This window comes from Rissa tridactyla, chromosome 3 (assembly GCF_028500815.1).
Source record: "Rissa tridactyla isolate bRisTri1 chromosome 3, bRisTri1.patW.cur.20221130, whole genome shotgun sequence".
NCBI classification, from domain to species: domain Eukaryota; kingdom Metazoa; phylum Chordata; class Aves; order Charadriiformes; family Laridae; genus Rissa; species Rissa tridactyla.
Genome location: NC_071468.1, coordinates 116,798,765 through 116,818,786, shown reverse-complemented (window position 1 = coordinate 116,818,786; position 20,022 = coordinate 116,798,765). Strand labels below are relative to the sequence as shown.

At 42.3% G+C, this 20,022-nt stretch overlaps 1 protein-coding gene across 3 annotated transcripts in view; it reads left to right on the top strand.

Annotated features, from left to right (window-relative positions):
- Positions 1 to 20,022, top strand: part of LDAH (lipid droplet associated hydrolase) — a 130,837-nt gene that overhangs the window by 78,270 nt on the left and 32,545 nt on the right. For 2 of the 3 annotated variants that reach the window (XM_054194792.1, XM_054194790.1), the window contains one exon: positions 8,652 to 8,892. In XM_054194792.1, coding sequence (XP_054050767.1) covers positions 8,652 to 8,892 — 241 coding nt within the window. Of the gene's footprint in view, positions 1 to 8,651; positions 8,893 to 17,152; positions 17,421 to 20,022 lie in introns of those variants that run through there. The other variant, XM_054194791.1, reaches the window with a different exon arrangement.

Below are 20,022 nucleotides of genomic sequence, written 5' to 3'. Positions count from 1 at the left end.
CAGAGAAAATGTACGCGTATTATTTAGAATTTTAACAGCACGTTCACAGACTAACTGTGCTTTTGTTTGGAAAACAAATTAAGCTCTGCAGGGAGCAAATTATGCTCCTCGTGTACAAAGGGTTTAATTTCTTACAAAATTAAAAGAAGAATCCTTATTTCCGTCACTTAGTCTCATAGATTATACGTAACATCATGAGAAATCTGGAGTGAAAGGAACAGAAAAAAATAAATGAATCTGGTGCCAAAGTGAAAATCTGGGCACTAATAAATAGGAAATGTAGAAAATTTAAGTTGAAAGCATGAAATCAAGTGCACGTGCCCCTGCCTCGTAGCAGTTGGGAGCGGGCTTTAGAAGATGGTAACAGAAGACTGTCTTGAACTAAGCAGCCGCTAATGAACTAAGCCACCATGATGTTCATGCTAAAAAAATGCAAATGTTTTGACAAAATGCTGGTTATTTACATTTTTTTTACCACTTCGTTTTACAGAAACAGTGTGGTTACCCAGAAAAGTAAGCTTTGGTTAGAGCAGAAGATTGTGAATTACCAGGCAGTTGTTTTAAATCTTTCTACTTTCACCATGTGTATTTTCATGTGGAGTCATGTAACTTCCTAAATTTCCATTTATTGAGCCATAAAATAAGTATGGTAAGACTCCTCTGTGGGACTTAATTCTTATAAAGCACTTGGAAATTTCCAGTGATAAGATTTTCTATTAACTGTGTTTGAGATCTTTATTCTATTGTTGCCCATTTGCTATGCCCAAACCTTTGTTGAGGATCACAGGAGATCTGTAAGATAAAACAGAAGAAAGTGCATGCTGTATGTTCTTAATTCACACCAGGAGGGAAATAATTTTTTGTCACTTGTGTTCACTCTTCAGTTCTTTTGCTGCCATGAAATCACGTGGGTTGGTTGATACCGAGCTGTGACAGGCAGCTTGCGGATACAGCAAACCAAATGGCATCTTGAGCAACTGAAGAGGAAATTACTCACGGTTTTAAAATATAATTCTGTATTATATATATATATAATATTGTATTGTGTATTATGCTATGCTATGCTGTGCTGTGCTATGCTATACTATACTATACTATATTATATTATACATAATTCATGACTGAGCAAAGTGAATGGCCAAGTCCAGAAAGTCCCGCTCTGGTGAGAGGAGAGCTCAAGCCCACGCTGTCTGATTTGTCCTGTGTGGTTCGTTTTTTCCTTGGAAATCTGCTTGGCACAGCTGTGGTAATAAAGCAGGGGATACTTCCCTGACCCTCGTTGTTTTGCCTGCAGGTTTCTGCATACTTAGTAAAAGAAATTGTGATTGATGTGGCACTCCGTGTCAAGGGTAAACGGTAGATTACCATTAAGTGCATCATTACGTTATCTTTCAAAAATTTACTAGGTTTCACCTGACAGATAATAGCTTTTCCTCTGCCAACACAACAGAGGAAGAGTAAACTAATATATGGGATGAGCCAAAATATATCAAAAGAAGTGTTGCTTTTGACAGAGAAAGAGCTTTTGCATTTCGTAGGGTTTTGAAGGAATCTTACATAAAGCCGCCTCACTCGTTTTCTTTCCAGCCCTGTGATTTGCCGTCGTGCACGCAGTGATGCTATTGCTGCGGAGCAGGGACGTTGTGGCTGCAGGGTCTGCGGGGCTGTGGCTGCACAACTCTACTTGGCTGCTTCATTGGCCAAAGAGGCCAATGGCATCCTGGGGTGCATCAAGAAGAGTGTGGCCAGCAGGTCAAGGGAGGTCATCCTCCCCCTCTACTCTGCCCTGGTGTGACTGCATCTGGAGCACTGTGTCCAGTTCTGGGCTCCCCAGTTCAAGAAGGACAGGGAACTGCTGGAGAGGGTACAGCAAAGGGCTACCAAGATGATGAGGGGACTGGAACACCTCTCTTATGAAGAAAGGCTGAGGGATTTGGGTCTTTTCAGTCTGGAAAAAAGACGACTGAGGGGGGATCTTATCAATGCTTATAAATACTTAAAGGGTGGGTGTCAGGAGGATGGGGCCAGGCTCTTTTCAGTGGTGCCCGGGGACAGGACAAGAGGTAATGGGCACAAACTTGAGCGTAGAAAGTTTCACCTAAGCATGAGGAGGAACTTCTTTCCTTTGAGGGTGGCAGAGCCCTGGCACAGGCTGCCCAGAGAGGTGGTGGAGTCTCCAACTCTGGAGACATTCCAAACCCACCTGGACGCGTTCCTGTGTGACCTGCTCTGGGTGACCCTGCTCTGGCAGGGGGTTGGACTAGATGGTCTCCAGAGGTCCCTTCCAACCCTACCATTCTGTGATTCACCAAGCATCGACCAGAACGATGGCTCGGTTATAAAACATAATAGATCGCTGCCTTGCTTCTGCCTGCTGGCTTGATCTCTGGTGTTCCTTGTGGGCTCCGAGTTGCATAACTGGTGCAAAATCTGAGACGTATATTCTTTTTGTTGGTGATTATTATATTACCTGTTTCTGCACCCCCGATGATTAAGAACAGGTTATGCAGCAGGAGCAAATACTTTCCGGAACCTTCCCCACTCAAAAGTCGATGTGAGCCTTCAGCGACTGCTGCTTCTGCCATTAAAGCAGAGTGAGCCAGCGGGTTATTTCTGAGGACGTTTTACTTTCTGACGGTGTAGGAGGGATAGTTTCTTCAGTGGGTCAGAGTCTTGTTGGTTTACAATGTTGGTAGAGAGATCTGAACATGCCCGTGAGGTGTCATGGGCAGGGACGGTCTGTCCGTTGAGGGCCAAGGTAAGGGACTGAGAAAGCCTGGCTGTAATTGATGGATTCAACTACTTGGGGTCTTTTCTGAAACAAATCTTTAAAATGGCTCCTGCTCCCTTCTGTCAGTCAGCGTCTGTCTTTTCATGTCCCACCTGCTTTTCTCTCCCATTTTGTTTCTCTTGGCAAAACATCACTGTCTGTGAAGAGCAGGGGGCACAGTGTGACCGCTCTCTCCGGGCCCTCCGCTGAGGTCTCTGGGTGGCCTCAGGAAGGGACACACCTGAGGTGCCTTGATTTGTAACCGCCATTTCTTGTGCATAATCAAAACCGCCTGATTTCAAAATTATTGAGCTCCTCTTGTTTGCGTCACAGGAGTTAACAGCTCTGAAAATCATGTCGCTCTTGAATGACTGGTTGTAAGTGACATCCAGTTTGTAAGCGTTGTGTTATATCCTCAGTGCCGTCCTTTACCAGTCCCTGTCACAAGTAGTATTACCCGCTCAAACTTCAAATTGTAGCTGGCAAATGTATTTCAACTCTTTCAGTAGAAGGCATTAATGAAAAATATTACTTTGGGGGTTTTTTTGGCTTGATCTGATTTGCATACTTTTAGCATTTTTCTAAAGAAACCATTTAAAGATTTTGCAAAAATCCTTCGCTGGTGCGGTTGAGACTATTAAATTGTGCAGTGATAAACAACAATCTGTTGTAGATTTAATTGTTTGTCTTTTTGTACTTTGTTGTCATATTAATCAAAACAAGAAAAACCTCCAACTGTTCCTGCAAATCCAAAACCATGTTGACGTAACCATTATCCAGTGAAGACTTGAAGGTACTCAGTTGTCACCTTGTCGTCTTGTTTTAGATTAAAAGTTGGATAGAAAGCCCAATGGTACAGGAACATATATGTTCTTTATGTCAGTAGTTTGGAGGAAGCCTTTGTTGTATTCTTTAACATTTATATGAAGCAGGGATATAATCATAGAATCATTGTTTTGGTTGGAAGAGACCTTTAAGATCGTCAACTCCAACCATTAACATAGCACTGCCATGTTACTACTAAACCATGTGCTTCAGCATCACATCTGCCCATCTTCTAAATACCTCCAGGGATGGCAACTCCACCACTTCCCTGGGCAGCCTGTTCCAATGCTTGACAACCCTTTTGGTGAAGAAATTTTTCCTAACATCCAATCTAAACCTCCCCTGGCGCAACTTGAGGCCGTTTCCTCTTGTCCTATTGTCTGTTACTTCAGAAAAGAGACTGACCCTCACCTCTCTCCAACCTCCTTTCAGGTAGTTGTAGAGAGCAATCACATGAAGTGAATTGTACTCATTTAAGGATCCTGCCTGAACAAAGCTCCTTGGTCAATGCCCTGCTTTCCGGGAATGGGCATTTAATATTCTTTGCCTTGAGGGCTCACTTTTCCTATGAATTAGGTAGTTTCTCATCCCTCTGTGTTGTAAATCTACTGTGCAGGTGAAAAGTACCTGAAGTTGATGGACTGATAGCTCTAGACACCAAAGTATATAACCAGTGGCAAAAGTGAAGCTCCAGAAGTCCTCACACCTTCCTACTATGGTGTGCGTTGAAGGAATAAAGGGCAGAACATCCTGAGGGTTCAGGCTGGTTTGTTCTCTGGACACATGCTCAGGCCATGCCCTGTTCATGTTTTCAGTGATACATATAGAATCGTAGAATCATAGAATTGTCTAGGTTGGAAGGGACCTTTCAGGTCATTGAGTCCAACCATCAGCCTAGCACTGACAAAACCATAACCAAACCATGTCGCTTAGACTGCTTGACTAGGGACTAGGAGCTGCCTCGGCACCCACATTGAATTATGTGAAGAGCTTGCAGATAATGATAGCTTTTTGTTGTTAATAAGATCTGAAACTTCTGAGACACTGCATCGTATTATAGTCCCTTGAACCATTCAGGTCTCGAGCCCTGTGTAATTTAAAGAGTTAAAAATTAATGATGAAAGTAGAAGCAGCTGCCTGGTGACTAACCCAAAGAGCAGCTATGAATTGCACATTGAACTTCAATGTGTGCGTCATCCTAAGTGTTGAAATCTTGCAATTTAATAGCATGTTAAATAAATAACTGTTAAATAAGTTGAATAACAGTTTTACAAATATTGTTTATTGTCACAACAATCAACAGTGACAATTCCAGTATAATGTAAAGAATACATGTACTATTTTTATCAGGTCAACCAAAGCACAGCATGGGGAGGTGATGTGACCCACGCAGCTCTCAGTGACTTGTGGGCACAGGGCGTGTTTGCCTTCAGTAGATTCACTGGCCAACTTTCTGAAATCCCCAGATCCGCTCAAGTCTCTGTGACTAGCGTCTCTACTTGCCCAGCTCTCTGCCTTGCCATGGGCTTAGCCCATAAAAAACACGGGCCTTTGAACTGGGAACAGTTTAAACCAGGTGAATCTGGATTTCTCTCTCTAGATACGTGTAATATTTTTTGTGTTTTGACTGGTTGTTATCACAATAAACTTCTATTGTTAAATATGAGAAGTTTTTCCATAAATAAAGGGTCATTAACCTTTACACATTACTTAACGGTACGTACCGTGGCATTCATAGGTGTGTCAATACCTGGTGCTTATGATAGGCGATGTCCCCCATCTTCAGAATGACTGGTCTTATAATTATTCTGCAAGTTGTAACTTGAATATAGTTTGTGCCCTCTGCTAGATTTCAGCTAGTGTAAATTGCACATAGATAGGGTCCTGACAATTGAAAAGTAAAAAAGAAAATTGAAGAGCATTTGAATCTCATTTATTTCCTTCATTTTACCTGTATATTTCTACTTCACTTATTTCGAGATACAAATACGACATACTTTTTCATGAAAACGTGTGTCATTATAATAAAATATGTTAAATCTGTTGTTTTCACAGTGGTATTGCAAAGAAATGGAACTACATCTTCAGGCGATTCTGCAGGCAAATGCCCATTTCAGAATCCTGGCTCAGGAATCTAGCAATAAACTAAGAAATAGTTGATAAGTGTTTGAAAAAATACAAGTTTTTCTATTTTTCTATTATTATCTGCAAAATATTAAAAAAGAAATTCAAGAAAATTATCCTCCACCTTACCACCATCTTTTCAATTTGTGTGCCGATAAAAAATGCAGGAATGCACAGGTCATTGTTACAGCTTTCTTGGTTTGTCCTTTTTCCGCCCAGGTTCAGCAGCTTCCCCAGCGGTTAGCAGAGCACTCCAAGCAACTAATCCTGTATCTATAAACTGTAATGTCAAAGGATTAATGTGTGCCTGGGAACACGGGTCAAATCTGCTTTAGATCACAACAGTTTGAGTTCAGCTCCTAGCTGAAATATCACAAAACTACCATATAATTTTGTACAAGTCGTGCATTCCTCTACTTCAGCTGCTGGTTGCCTTTAATAAAAAGAGGCCCAGGATTGATTTCCCTGAGAATGTATTTTTCTTTGTCTAAAACTAAAGTAGTATCAGCTGGAAAGCAGAAAGATTTCTTAAAATAGTTCTGTAATAGATATAAATAGCACTTTCAAAGTCCACTTTTAAAATAGTGTAGAAAGTACAGGATGGCAAGTTACTGATATTTCCTGAATTTCTTCTGCTTGCACTGTGGAGGACTGGGGAAGTGATTGTCCCCCTGTACTCGTCACTGGTGAGGCCCCACCTCGAGTACTGTGTCCAGTTTTGGGCCCCTCACCACAAAAAAGACACTGAGGTGCTGGAGCGTGTCCAGAGAAGGGCAACGGAGCTGATGAGGGGTCTGGAGCACAAGTCTTGTGAGGAGCGGCTGAGGGAGCTGGGGGTGTTCAGCCTGAAGGAGGCTGAGGGGAGACCTTCTCGCTCTCTACAACTGCCTGAAAGGAGGGGGTAGAGAGGTGGGGGTCGGTCTCTTCTCCCAAGTAACAGGCGATAGGACAAGTGGAAATGGCCTCAAGTTGCTCCACGAGAGGTTTGGACTGGGTATTCGGAAAAAAGTTTACACTGAAAGGGTTGTCAAGCATTGGAATAGGCTGCCCAGGGAAGTGGCTGAGGCACCATCCCTGGAGGTATTTAAAAGACGGGCAGACATAGTGCTTAGAGATGTGGTTTAGTGATGGTTTTTGTCAGAGTTAGGTTGATGGTTGGACTAGATGATCTGAAAGGTCCCTTCCAACCCAGGCGATTCTGTGATTCTATGATTCTGTGCTACGTTACAGTGCCCAGACCTTGTGAGCGTCTCTGGGTGGCATGCCCTGCCTGCCGCTGGGTAGCTGCTGAGACCAGTGGCGCTGGTCGTCATCAGCTGAGTCTCATTTAACAGCAAAGGCAATTATTTTAAAATATTTTTTACTAAAATATCAATCTAATTTGTGCAATAAGTAGAATATGTGCAGTAAGCAGATGTATATAACTACATCTGTTTTATTTATGTTGAGTCACCAACAAAGCACAGCAATTTATACCTAATTATGTAATATCCAGAATCTCTCTTACTTTGCTTTCTTGGTACTTCCGTTAGGTACTGTAGTCATGTGTCTTTGACGGGTTTTCCTGTAAGAGTCCTTGTAATATGTTTTTACTTTCCAGTAAAAAGTGGCAGGTATCCTTTTATAATATTTGTTTGATCTTAACATTGAAATGTAATTGAGAGTAAGTCTATCAATTCCCTTTCGGTTAACGTGGGTGGGGTTTTTAAATAATGTCATTCTATTTTAAAGCTACAGTGTATTCTATTATCATAACATAAAATAATTACCAGCTATAGAATATGTCTATCTCAGTATATAAAATCCGATATCGTGCACCACTGTACACATCTTAGTGAAGGGACTGTGTGCTTAGACTCTTGTTCTGACCAGATTTACCTATATTGAACTGCAAATTAAAAACCCCATGTGTTGTCAAAGTGTGAAGATACTGTCACGGTGGCCGACATCTTTTAATTTGGTTGTTTGGTTTACGTGGAGAAAATAGTTTGCCAGATGAAATAAAAAGCAGTGTAGCTTTGGTGACGTAAAAAGCCCTCCTGGTCTGCAGCGAGGGTTCCTGCCTGCTGCCCTCTGGTGGGGTCACCTCCTCCTGGAGCAAGGGGCTGTGGTCATGCTCCTGGGCCCTTCTTTCAAAACCGATACACCCAAGCATTTCATAACCACGTTCTTCGTTGCTTCGTCTTTGTCATGGTTTAACCCCAGCCAGCAACTAAGCACCACGCAGCCACTCATGCACTCCCCCCCGGTGTCATGGGAGAGAGAACTGGAATATTAAAAGCGAGAAAACTCATGGGTTGAGATAAAGACAGTGTAATAGGTAAAGCAAAAGCCGTGCACAAGCAAAGCTAAACAAGGAATTCATTCACTGCTTCCCATGGGCAGGCAGAGGTTCAGCCATCTCCAGGAAAGCAGGGCTCCATTATGGGTAAATATTTACTTGGGAAGACAAACACCATCACTCCAAATGTCCCCCCCTTCCTTCTTTTTCCCACAGTTTTTATTGCTGAGCATGGCATCATATGGTATGGAATATCCCTCTGGTCAGTTGGGGTCAGCTGTCCCAGCTGTGTCCCCTCCAACTCCCTGTGCACCCCCAGCCCACTCACTGGCGGGGTGGTGTGAGGAGCAGAAAAGGCCTTGGCTCAGCAATAACTAAAACATCCCTGTGTTATCGACGCTGTTTTCATCTCAAATCCAAAGCATAGCCCCATACTATGAAGAAAACTAACTCTACCCCAGCCAAAACCAGCACAGTCATTTAAAAAATTTAACATGGGCATGCCGCAAGCCCTGCCAATGTGTCTGAAAGCCAACGCACCTTGAAACCCAATTTCATTTCAAGCGGACACTCATTTATAAATCAAGTCTCCTCGGCTGGGATGTGGTGCTGTAGGACTTTGCTGACAGTGGTTTTCTCGTGGCCTGGCAGGTTCTTCGCTCGGTGCTGCTGTTTCCGACGATAGAGCGCATGGCTCAGTCCCCTCAAGGAAAGCTCATGACCCCTTTGCTGTGCAAACTTCGGTACGTTCTGTACATGCCCGTCTACCTGCTCTCCTTTCTACCAGAGGGAGTCAAAGCCTCCCTGGTGCGGTTTGCTCTGCGAGGAATGAAGACCTGCGATGAATCTTCCATAACAACCTCCGTGAATCTCTTCAGCGTGGACTGCATTGGTGAGTACCTGTTGTTTGTTTCTTTTTCCTTTTGTTACACCAACTTTTGTATCGTTCTCACGTAGTAAATGGTGATGGCGTTTTGTAGGCAGAAGTTTAATACTAAAGCATGAATGAGTTTTGAAGAAGGACAGGTTTAATCTTTTCTCAAATTAAGACCATGGGTACAGGAAAATTTCAAATGAGTCAATTTTAGAAAAAAAGTTGGGGGGAGGGAATAACAAAATATTTTCCCAAAGAATATTTCTTCCCAAATATATTCCCAAAGGATATATTTCTTAAGAAAACCGATCTATACTTCTAACAGTATCTCGTGTGATTAAAACATGGTTTTACAATCTAGTTTATGTTACTTAGGTCTTCTTTTTGCATTTCATTCAGATTAGGTGATGAAAATAAATCAGTAATCATTTTTACAAAGGGTTCTTTGCATCTGTTTTTTAAAGCTATGGTTTAACCAGCTCTGTGGATTTTGTCATCTGAGTAGGAATATTGGTAAATTCAGAAAAGGGCCTTCAGCCTACAAAGACACACAGAAGTTACTTTATGCACAGAAGAATTTCAGCGCCTTTTGGAGCATACGAAGAAAGATTAACGTTCCTCGAGTGCATATTGTATGCATATTTTGCACATTATAGCAGGAGAAACAGCTTTAAGAAAGGGAATAATTTCAGATAAATTAAGTTTAGAATGAAAACCAGAACGTGGATTGTGCTATATTCCAGGTATTTTGCTAAGTTAGCAGTTGAAAACAATTTGGAATAGAATTGACGTGCTAACACGGTAATAATAGCAAGAAGGAAGTTTTGATTGTGTTAATAGTAGTAAAAACACATTCCTACATTTCCAGTTGTGCTCTGCCTTCTATCAGTTAAATGTTACCTACTAATCTTCCAAACAGATGTGCCAGAGTAACGGTGATTGCAGCGAGGTCCTGTGCCTTTGGCGGATCTCTGTGGATGTGTTGGTCTGTACTGGAGGCTCGCAGTGGGACTGTGGAGGGGCTGGGAGCGGGATGGCCAGTGGGGGTTCTTACCGCCAAAGCCCCGTTTCTGTTGTACAAACCTGGCGTAACAACAGTCACTCTGCTGCGGCACCCGGTGCCTGACAAAATCATGCTCCCGGTTGATAATGTAAACTTCTGATGGGGGTCATATTATCTGTTGCTTCAATTCCTATTAATTTATGTCAGTTTTCTGATGAGCGAGGAGAAAGCAACCATGCAGTTATACACGCACTGGGCTTTCAGGCTTCTTCCTTTGATAATTTAGTCTGGGAGAAAGGTATGTGAAGGTCTGTGAGGTCACATCTCCACAAGCCAGGAATCCTTCTCTGGTCCCCACAGATAAACTTTTACCTTCAAAACAGGTTATCCACATCCAGGGTTGTATTGGAAATGGTCCTTGGCCTGCATTAACCTCCAAAAAAGCATGGCCAGCCATTGTTTGTGCGGGCCCTTTGGCCCAGACCACAGCAGTGGCAGGAATAATTTACCAGAACGGATTTTGTGTGCTGCTGTTGGAGCCTGACTCTCCGAGCTCTTCAGCCCCCAGGGGAAGGAGCCCGGTTGATGCGTGCGTGTCAACCTCTTGTAGTTTTCTGTGTGCACCAGGGTCTGATCTGCCTCCAAGCTGTAAGGTAAATTCAGGCAAGAAACCAGGCTGAAGGCTCTTTCACTCACAGGGTGCGATCTCTGCCTATGCTCAGTTTATTGACTGAATTCATTGTACCAGAATGAAACCCCCTGTGAGCCAATGTCTTGTAAAACTTGCATAAATAGGCCTTATTGATGCAACTAGTTCCTTTGGGCTTGTGATATCATCTCTCTTGAGCAGAATTTCCCTTTGGTTTCATCTTTGGAAACTGGCGATGTTTTACAGCCCAGTGACTCAGGACCACATGTGTGGATTAATAATTTTAGGGCTTTCCGGATATTGCCCGTTAACCTTGTCTTGTATTGTTTGCGGACAATAGAAAATGTAACCATTCAGCAAAAATTCACTAAATCTAGCACGACAAACGAGTCTGTCTTATGGGACTGCTCATCTGTGAGTTACTGAAGCCTCTGAATTTGTGGTGAATGTTTTTCTGATTGATTCCTTGTTCCTTAATAAACTGCTAGATATGGTTCAGAAACGTTCAGCAAATAAAGTTGTTTCTCCTCTCCGGGAAGGTTGCATGTCAACTCATTAAAAATACACATATTGCCTTTGGCATGTACATCTGTTGCATTACTGTAATTGTAATAAAAGCTGTGATTAAGGGCAGAAAAGATGGTAAAAGTTTCCTTAAAACTAATACGTCCGTTAAAACAAACCAACCTGCCAGGGATTTGTTACCACATCCAAAGCTTAGTCACAACAATGTTTTCTCTCCTCTGAAAGGAAATGAGATTTGAAAACTTAATTATAGCGGAACTCTAAGACCGAGTGCCGCTCCTGTTGACGTGGAGAGGGAAAAGCTCCGCTCAGTGGCAGCAGAATCGGGCCCTTAGCTGAAAGAGTCAGTGAAGGAAGACTTATGTTACCTCTCTATCCCACTGTTTCAAATTATGTTTGCTCCTGCTTCTTATCCAGACCTGTCTTCCCAGTGTCCGGACTTTATAGTTGACGGTACTGGAAGCCCGAGTCACACAGCAGAAGGCATTGCGATGGCGCTGTGCAGAAGGGTAACATAATATAATGTCTTGTCCCAAAGCGGAAATAGCGCAGAAAGAGGAGAGACGGCAGGGACCGTAAAGAAAATGGATTGTAAGGAAGGATGGGAAGACATAGTGTATATATAATTAAGGACCTATTAGAAATAAGCAAAGAGGTCTGAAGGCAGTTTGCCTACCTGGATTAAACTTCTAGCAAAGATACCTTAGGGCAGAAAACAGCACTACATTGAACAAACTAGCATTTGGGTACTGGTATTCATGAGCCTAGGAGATGAATGGACAGAAAAATCGGACATTAATGACCTTAGTTATCTGAAACATTGTCACTCTGTTTATTCAGGCTAGCAAAACAAGGATACCCCTATCTAGCACAGCGGTGGTTGTTCTACAAATCATGTACAACCTGGCAGTGCTGGAACACTTTGGCACTCCAGCGCGTTGAAATTTGTAAACATTTCTTTGGTGACAGATGCCAGTAGCAGACTTACAGTGACAGTAAACCATTCTATCTACATGGGACAGGATTTATTGTCCAGCCGTTTGACTGGCAAACTTCCTCCATTTGTTTCTGTAAAGTTTCCACAAAAGCACAGACATTACTTAATGGGTAAACACCGCGAGGCTTTTTCGAGAGGCGGGTTCGCGGGTCAGGGGTGAACGTCTGGATGACAGTGAAGATACAGATAAGCACAATAGCAAGAAAAAACCTCCAACTGGCCCAAACGCGGTGCGTCCTTTGTGATCTTGAACCTGTGACTTCCCTGGAGGAATCTCCCTGTTTGTTTAACCTGTTCGGGGAGCAGGGGAGCACGGCGATCTGCGGCAGGGGCAGATCTGCTTTCTGCAATCCAGGTCGGGAAGGAGAGGACTCAGAAACCTAAAATGAGCGTTTTGGCTGGGTTTAGGCTGTCACACAAATGCCGGCTGGAGACAGTAGATTTCCGGTTTATTTTAAGTGTCCAAGAGATGTTGTAAGAAGACAAGAAACCGAGATTAAACTGCAGAGGTTGGATTCGAATTTTCTCTTGTTCCAAGTGTGGAGACATTCAGATATCACGTGGAGTGTTTACATTTCCCGCATTTTACAGAGAAAAAAGGGCTAAGGCAGTTTCAGGCACTCCACTCTTGCGCCCACAGGACTGCATAGGAAGCGAGAGACCTGACTGAGGTATTGGGGCTTGTCTCCCAGCAGTAGCTACTTCTCTCTGTTCCTTCCTGTTGCTATGAAAATGGAACTTAAGCTTTTACATTGACTAAGTTATTTTAAAATTTTATCTCCAGGGAGCTAACTGGAAAATTTATTTCTGGGTTTGAATTATCCCGACCCTGGGAGTTGTTGTGTCTTGAGATCTGTTTCTATTCCAATCCTTAATCAGAGAGATTTTAAATATGACATTATGGGTCATCTTCATCTGACCACTGTGGACATCATGCTATCCAAATAGTTGGCATCTAAAGCAGGTCAGGTGAATCACAGCCTCCAGATCACTAATTCTCTATACCGATACCTCTCTCTACTAGATACTTAAAATTAGAGAGGATAAATCCCACTCTGTATCTACCGGCTGTTCGTTTTGCTGCAGACAGCAGAAAACAACATGATCTGAATTGTCCGTGCAGCCTTTCCCGTGCCGCCAGGACAGGCAGATATCCCATGCTTTGGCTGCATTAGAATTTACAGCTGCTGGTTTCTGGTAAGAGTCCCACTAGAAAACTAGTCCTGTTTCTTTCCTGCTTTCTTTGAAAATTCATTTTACATCTCCACAGCCATTCCCTGACAAGTAAATGAGAAATTTTTGGAGAGTTCTTTTTCTGGGACTCGAATGCTGTAGAAATACCCATCTAACTGAAATACTTGGATAAGGGCAGTCCGTGGTGTTGTATTCATGGCAGTCAATAGCCCCTCCACCTACTCTGCTCATAGTTTTCAGAGTTAAAATATAGCATTTAAAGTGTTAGATAAGCAGTTGATAAATGAATTCACCTGAAATGGTGAAATAGGAGTGCTTTGCCTCCTAAAGAGTATTTTTAAAAGCTGTATAACCGCACAGCTAAAATTTAGTTTACTTCTCTTTCTTTGTTTTTAAATTAAAATGGTGTTATTTTCTTGCACTGAAATCAAAATTGAACTAAAAATAACAGAAGATATGATGAGCACCTCTAAATTAAGCATGGAAGGCAGAGGCTTCCATACTGAATGGAGCTAACACTCTCCACTGAGGCATGCAAGGCCGAGGGGCAGTTGCGCATTATATTCTCATCTAGGTTTTATTATTTCAAACACTGTACTAGCACATTTTAAAAAGAACCTGACATTCAAGACAAGCTATTGCCCAGCATCACATAGATGATCGGCAGCAGAACTGTACATAGACCTACATCCCAGGGCAACAGTTGATCTACTCGACCTGCTTAACCATGAGTTTAACCTTAGAAATACATGTGCATATGTTAGTCACGAGCAGCGTCCATAAACCACATTGGCCAGACGGGCTGATGTGCATGCACTGCATTTTAATTGCATTTTAAGTGCATTATAGACAGAAACTGATACCACAAAGGATTTCAGGGAGCACCTTGCAATGTCACACCTACCTTTTTCATAGTGGGCAGGAGAATAAAAGCTTTTCCTCCCCCCTCACCACTGGACAACTGTGCAGATCTTTGAAGTTAGACAAGTACATTTTCAAGTTGATTTTCCAGACTGACTGAAGTCAAAGCTCTGGCAGTAAAAAGTGATTCTTTTGTTTCTTCAGATGAATGTAAGTTTTAGATAACTTACGGCTATAATGCAGAAATCATTTCAAGGATATTTTTCTACTTTTATAATTAAATACTTAGAGAATTTCAGACATGATAGAATCATAGAATCATAGAATCATAGAATTGCTGAGGTTGGAAGGGACCTCTAAGATCATCGAGTCCAACCTTTAACCTGCCCTGACAAAAGCCACTTCTAAACCATGTCCCTAAGTGCCCCGTCTACCCTTTTTTTAAACACCTCCAGGGATGGTGAATCCACCACCTCCCTGGGCAGCCTATTCCAATGTTTAATAACCCTTTCAGTGAAAAAATGTTTCCTAATATCCAATCTAAACCTCCTCTAAACCTCTAAACCAGTTTCCTCTCGTCCTATCACTTGTCACCAGGGAGAAGAGGTCAGCCCCCATCTCTCTACAACCTCCTTTCAGGTAGTTGTAGAGGGTGATAAGGTCTCCCCTCAGCCTCCTCTTCTCCAGGCTAAACAACCCCAGCTCCCTCAGTCGTTCTTCATAAGGTTTGTCCTCCAGACCCCTCACCAGCTTTGTAGCCCTTCTCTGGACACGCTCCAACACCTCAATGTCCCTCTTGTAGCGAGGGGCCCAAAACTGATATATAGCTAGACACAATTTCACGGAGAACTGAAAGCGATGACGTGGTACATAAACTACATCTGCATAAAGTAAATAGTGTTAAACTTGGACAGTGTAGCGTAGGGTATCACAGGTGAGCAAAAAGGCTGGAGCTCAGCAGGTCTCCTCTCTTCTTCCTGTGTGCGTTCTTTGGCTCCCAGTGGGGCAGAAGGGGGTCAGAATGACACACCAGATGATCTCCCTCCCTCTCCCTAGCATCTAACTAATTAGGATTCAAGAGACATCATCTTTCCTGAAATCAGGTGATTCTACAGCTGTCTCTTACACGATGTTTTTTTCCCTCCATCTGAATTTCCACTGCCCGATACCGCCAAGGGCCAGAAGGCTGCTTTAGGGAGCCCGGCAGTGCGACCCGGCGCGCTGAATCTCTGCTTCTGCAGAGTTTCTCGGCAGGCTTCTGTGCGCTGTCACAGTTGAGTCCTATCCACTTCTGACGTTTTAAGTGATGATCGTAAGATGTATTTCTGCAAAGTGTTTAAGAGCGTGTTTCCTTACCTGTGGAAACACAGTAATATTTTATCACCTGCTTCGCAGGAAAAGGGGCCAAAGAATAATAGTCTTTAATATTTTCATGTTTCCTCTGCTACTGTTTATTTTCCTGTGTGATGCCTGACTAAAATGTTTGTTTAACGTAGTCGGACAACTCACCTTACCAAGGCAGCACTTAAGCTGACGGAAAAACCTCACATCTGCTTTATTCTTTCTGTGACTGAACTAAACTTTTCCTTTTTTCGGAGTAGGATGCTCATATTAAATTACTGGAGGAAGGCAATGACTTTTATGTATTTATAGTCCTATTTATTTTTGAAAGTCAATCTGCTTCCTAATTTACCCCATTTCCAAAAGAAAGAAAGATGTTTAACAAGGACTTTTATTACTTGCAAAAGCTTTTACTTTCCTGTGAAAGCCTTGTGAAAATAATAGTAATCATGTGGAAATTTCTCACTGGGTTTATTTCTGTTAATTATTCCTCTTTTTGTTCTTGGGGGGGAAAACCCAACAAAAAAACTCCCATCATAAATATTATTCATGAGGCGTGAATGTTTTGATAGTGGGACTGATGATCATTTCCATGAAATGTGAGGCACAGTTGGGATTCGGTTGGGGAAGGGGAGATTGTTTATTCACCCCTGGTGGAGTTTCGTCCCCAGGGATACGACTTACTCTCACGAACTTGCAGCGAGTCTAGTGATGTGTTGCAAATGGCATGAAAAAGGAAGGGGTAACGTCAACAAAGCAGAAAGGACGTTGAAAATAAGTGTATGCCAGTTAAGTGCTAGCAGCTACAGTTGCTTTGTGTTAGCCAGTGCCAGATAGTCGGCTGCAAATTGGCACTTTATTTGCCCTGGGCCCAATACAAAGCCCCCTGAATTCAGGGGAAGGATTCCCTTCTGCTTTTTGTCTCAGAGGTGTCTGTCTCAACTCCCCCAAGGAATACCTGAAGTAGAGCTCCTGGCTCTGTTACAACTTGTGTTTACTGGTTGGGAGTTTAGCTTGATTCGTCGAACTCTTTCATCACGCAGTCCCAGCAAAGCACTTAAACACCCGCGAAATCCGTACCCATGGGTAAACTATAAGCATTTGTGTCTTGGAATAAGGTTTTTTTGGAAAATGACATTTTCAAAGCTGCTAACTGATGCAATACCTGTCATTCCATGCGCCTAAAGGGGACACTGGTCTGGATGTAATTCCTACTGTCATCTAAAACAATATTGCAGTCAGCTTTGCTGCGGTTTCTTGTCCACCAGCGCTCACCGTCTCCCTTGCCTAATTCTTTAATGTGACTATATTGACAAGGAGAAAAAGCCTACAGAGTCTTCATGGATCTGGGGAAGGAAATGCTGGCTTATCTTGAGCAAACTCTGGTGCAGGAGATTGCTTACTAGTTAGTGCAGTGGTCAAGTGTATGGTGCAAGGGTCAAGGGTATTTAAAATGAGCTTTATAAACAGTGGTTTATGTTTAATGAAGGGTGCTGTAAAGGTCACCTTTCATACCAATGAAAGCCACTCCACCTGAGAGGAAGTTCACCTTGTTCAAAGGATGGGTGGTCCAGTTACTGAATTTCATCAGGGTTCCTCAAGGAGAGTCAGTGTCAGGTCCCAATTCAGAAAAGTACTTCAACTGGCCTCCATATAGCTACTGACATGCATAAACCCTTGTCTCGAACAGCATATTATTTCCCAGTAGAGCTCAGGCAGGAGCCACGGTGTGGAGATGCTAAATTGCTGCAGACACTGTCCATCCTGGCCACTGAGCACCACCTACAGCAGAGCCTTCTGTGCCACTCTTGCAGGATAAGAGAGCAGACACTTTCCATGACCAAAAATCTGGGCCATAAAAGAAATGTCATCACCACAGCCATCTGCAAGGATATGTGAGACCTTAAACTAGAGGTGAATTTCTCCAGCTAAGGGACGGTTCTGCCATTTGAAGATGGTGAGAGTTGTTCCAAAGTAACTCAAGGCAGGAAACTCAAGGCAGGATTAAGTCCATAGACATTGCAGTTTCCATCACACACCCCGCTTCACCTGCACGTGCTTCATCACACAAAGTAAATGAGTGTTTTTCGCACTCCTCAACAAAGTGTGTATTGTTTGTAAAGCACCTGAGTATAATTGAATAACTTTTTCCTTTTGCCTTCTCAAGCACAGCTGACTGATTTTCTCGTATAGTTCTCGTCTTCCTACAACTTTAATACCAAGCGGACTGGGGAAGTCTGTCATAACAATTGCAGCTTTTTCTGCCTATTTGTGTCAATCATGGTTATGTATTAAGCAGTATATTTTCATTCTAAATTCAAGTGTAAACTGAAGCAGAACCCCAAGTCAATGTTTACATCTTGTAAACCTGTAAACAACATTTTAGCTAATGTGTGTGTGCAAGTGTGGAGGCACATGTTCCTGCATTAGTCATTCTTGATACTAAGCAGTTCCTTCTGTTTGATGTTTTAAACAATAAGTTATATGATATTTCCAAGATTGCTGTTGGCAATAATTACCGGTAGAAAATATGTTTTCCCCATAGGAAATTACACTGCTGTTTGGTATTATTAGTTCTTACCACTGTTTTCTGACACTTTCTGAGGAGTGACAGAGATTGCTTCCTCAAAAGCAAAGGATAAACTGGAAAGGAAACCGGTGTTACACTCCTCTGAAGAACCTTACAATAAGGCGGGCAACTTACCAGGAAAAAAAATGTGACCAGATAGTGGTACATCGCCTGAGGAAAACTTATTTTCAAAAGTTCAATGTACTTTTTGCAGGGCATTTCCATTTGGAGTGGGAATCCAACCTAGAGTTGATTCATCACTTGGCAATTTGAGGAACTTTGCTTTAGATTTAGAGAACGTTTGAAAGAATCATATTATAGCATGTCAAAGTACCGATGAGCTCTGTTGCACATGAAAATGTCTTCAGCAAGAATTGTTCTATTGAAGGCAAATTGCTTTCTTCTTCTACCTGTAGTTCCTCAGAAGGGTGAGCAAAACTCTGCACGCGTATCTCTCCAACTTGATGTTGAACAGTCATGGATTTAGAAATAGACTGTAAAATCTGTGGAGCAAAAATGATGTTTTTCTTGATGGTTTGAATAGTCTCTGGCACACTGAAGCCAGCCCCTGACTGGGCCCTTTAGCGCTCCCACACAGTACAACTAATTCTTAGTTACAAAAAAGATCCAATCGGGCAGTCATTTAGGACTCTTCCCTTTTGCTACAGTTACCAGCAAATTATCAATTTACTTGTGTATTGTCCAGTTCACCTTTACAGAGGCCAGGAATGGGAATTAAAACTTGCCAGCGTTTTGCACATTTTAAAATATTTCTCAAGCATTTTGTAATACCAAATTATTGTGAAATTATCCTGCTGCCAGGCAGATTTACTAAGGGAGGCGTCAGGGAAGCCTTCTGGGAGGAGACTAAGAGTTTGTGGACGTTCTGTGGGAGTCCCTTGTGTGACAGAAGAAAGCATCATTTCAGGCTTTTCTATGTGCAGTCCTGCCCGTACCTGACAAAATGCGTCCCCAGTCTCTACTGTGGTCCTCAGCCAACACAAACAAGAGTCTAAAGTAATAGCAATAATAGCAATTAAATGGCAAATGGTGAAATAGCGGATGCATTCTGTGAAAAATTTGACAGTAAATGATAGTTTTGTAAGGCAGAGCATCAGAACTGTCCTGGGAAGCTTCAGTGTCAACGTGGAAAAGAAAGATGTATGGAAACAAACTAGAGAGAGTGAGAGACTAATGACAGTGTAATGAGATTGCTTGTTTTTCACAGGGTATAAGACATGGTATTAAAACCACTGTGCTTCCTCAAAAGGATATTTGCAAGTATGCACGAGTGTACAGAGACTGGAGCGCTTTCAGTCAGACCAGTGTCATGGGAGCTTTGGCTTCCTTAACCGTGAAAAGGTGATTAACGTTGAAATGTTTAGTAAAGAAAGCTTGATGATGAGTTTAAGGGGAAAGGTAAAAAATATATTCTGTATCATTATGAGCAAAAGAGCGCTCGTGAAGGATCTAAAATTATGGTAGACAAATCATTGAGAGATCAAAGAAATACTGGTAGGAAGACAGCAGATGAGCTAGATGATGTGCATGTAGTGTAATGTAAATTTGAAAAGTATGGAAAATAGTGTTGCAAAACTTTATAAATTACCAAAACTTTTAGTTAATTGGCTTAACAGACATAGGTGAGATAAATGACAGAACTAGAATATGAGTATGAAGGGACATAACTTGCTTGGGAAAGAAGGGCAAGGAGAAAGGATGATGGAGGGACTTGTCTTTACATCCAGATATTAAAGACAGGAATCCCTGTTGAATATGATGTCCACCAAACCATGACAGACGGATTCAAGAGACTTCTGAGAAATTTCTGAGCCATCCAAAGTGCAGTATGGGGTGTGCTTGATGTCTAAAGAGGAAGGAATCTGGCAACGTATAGACTGTTCAGGTAGTTGTCACAATGCATTGTCTAAAGCAGAGAAAGCAATTGGCAGAGAATATATGGCAGTTTGATACAGAGAATTTGAAGGTGAGAGGCTGAATATATTCAC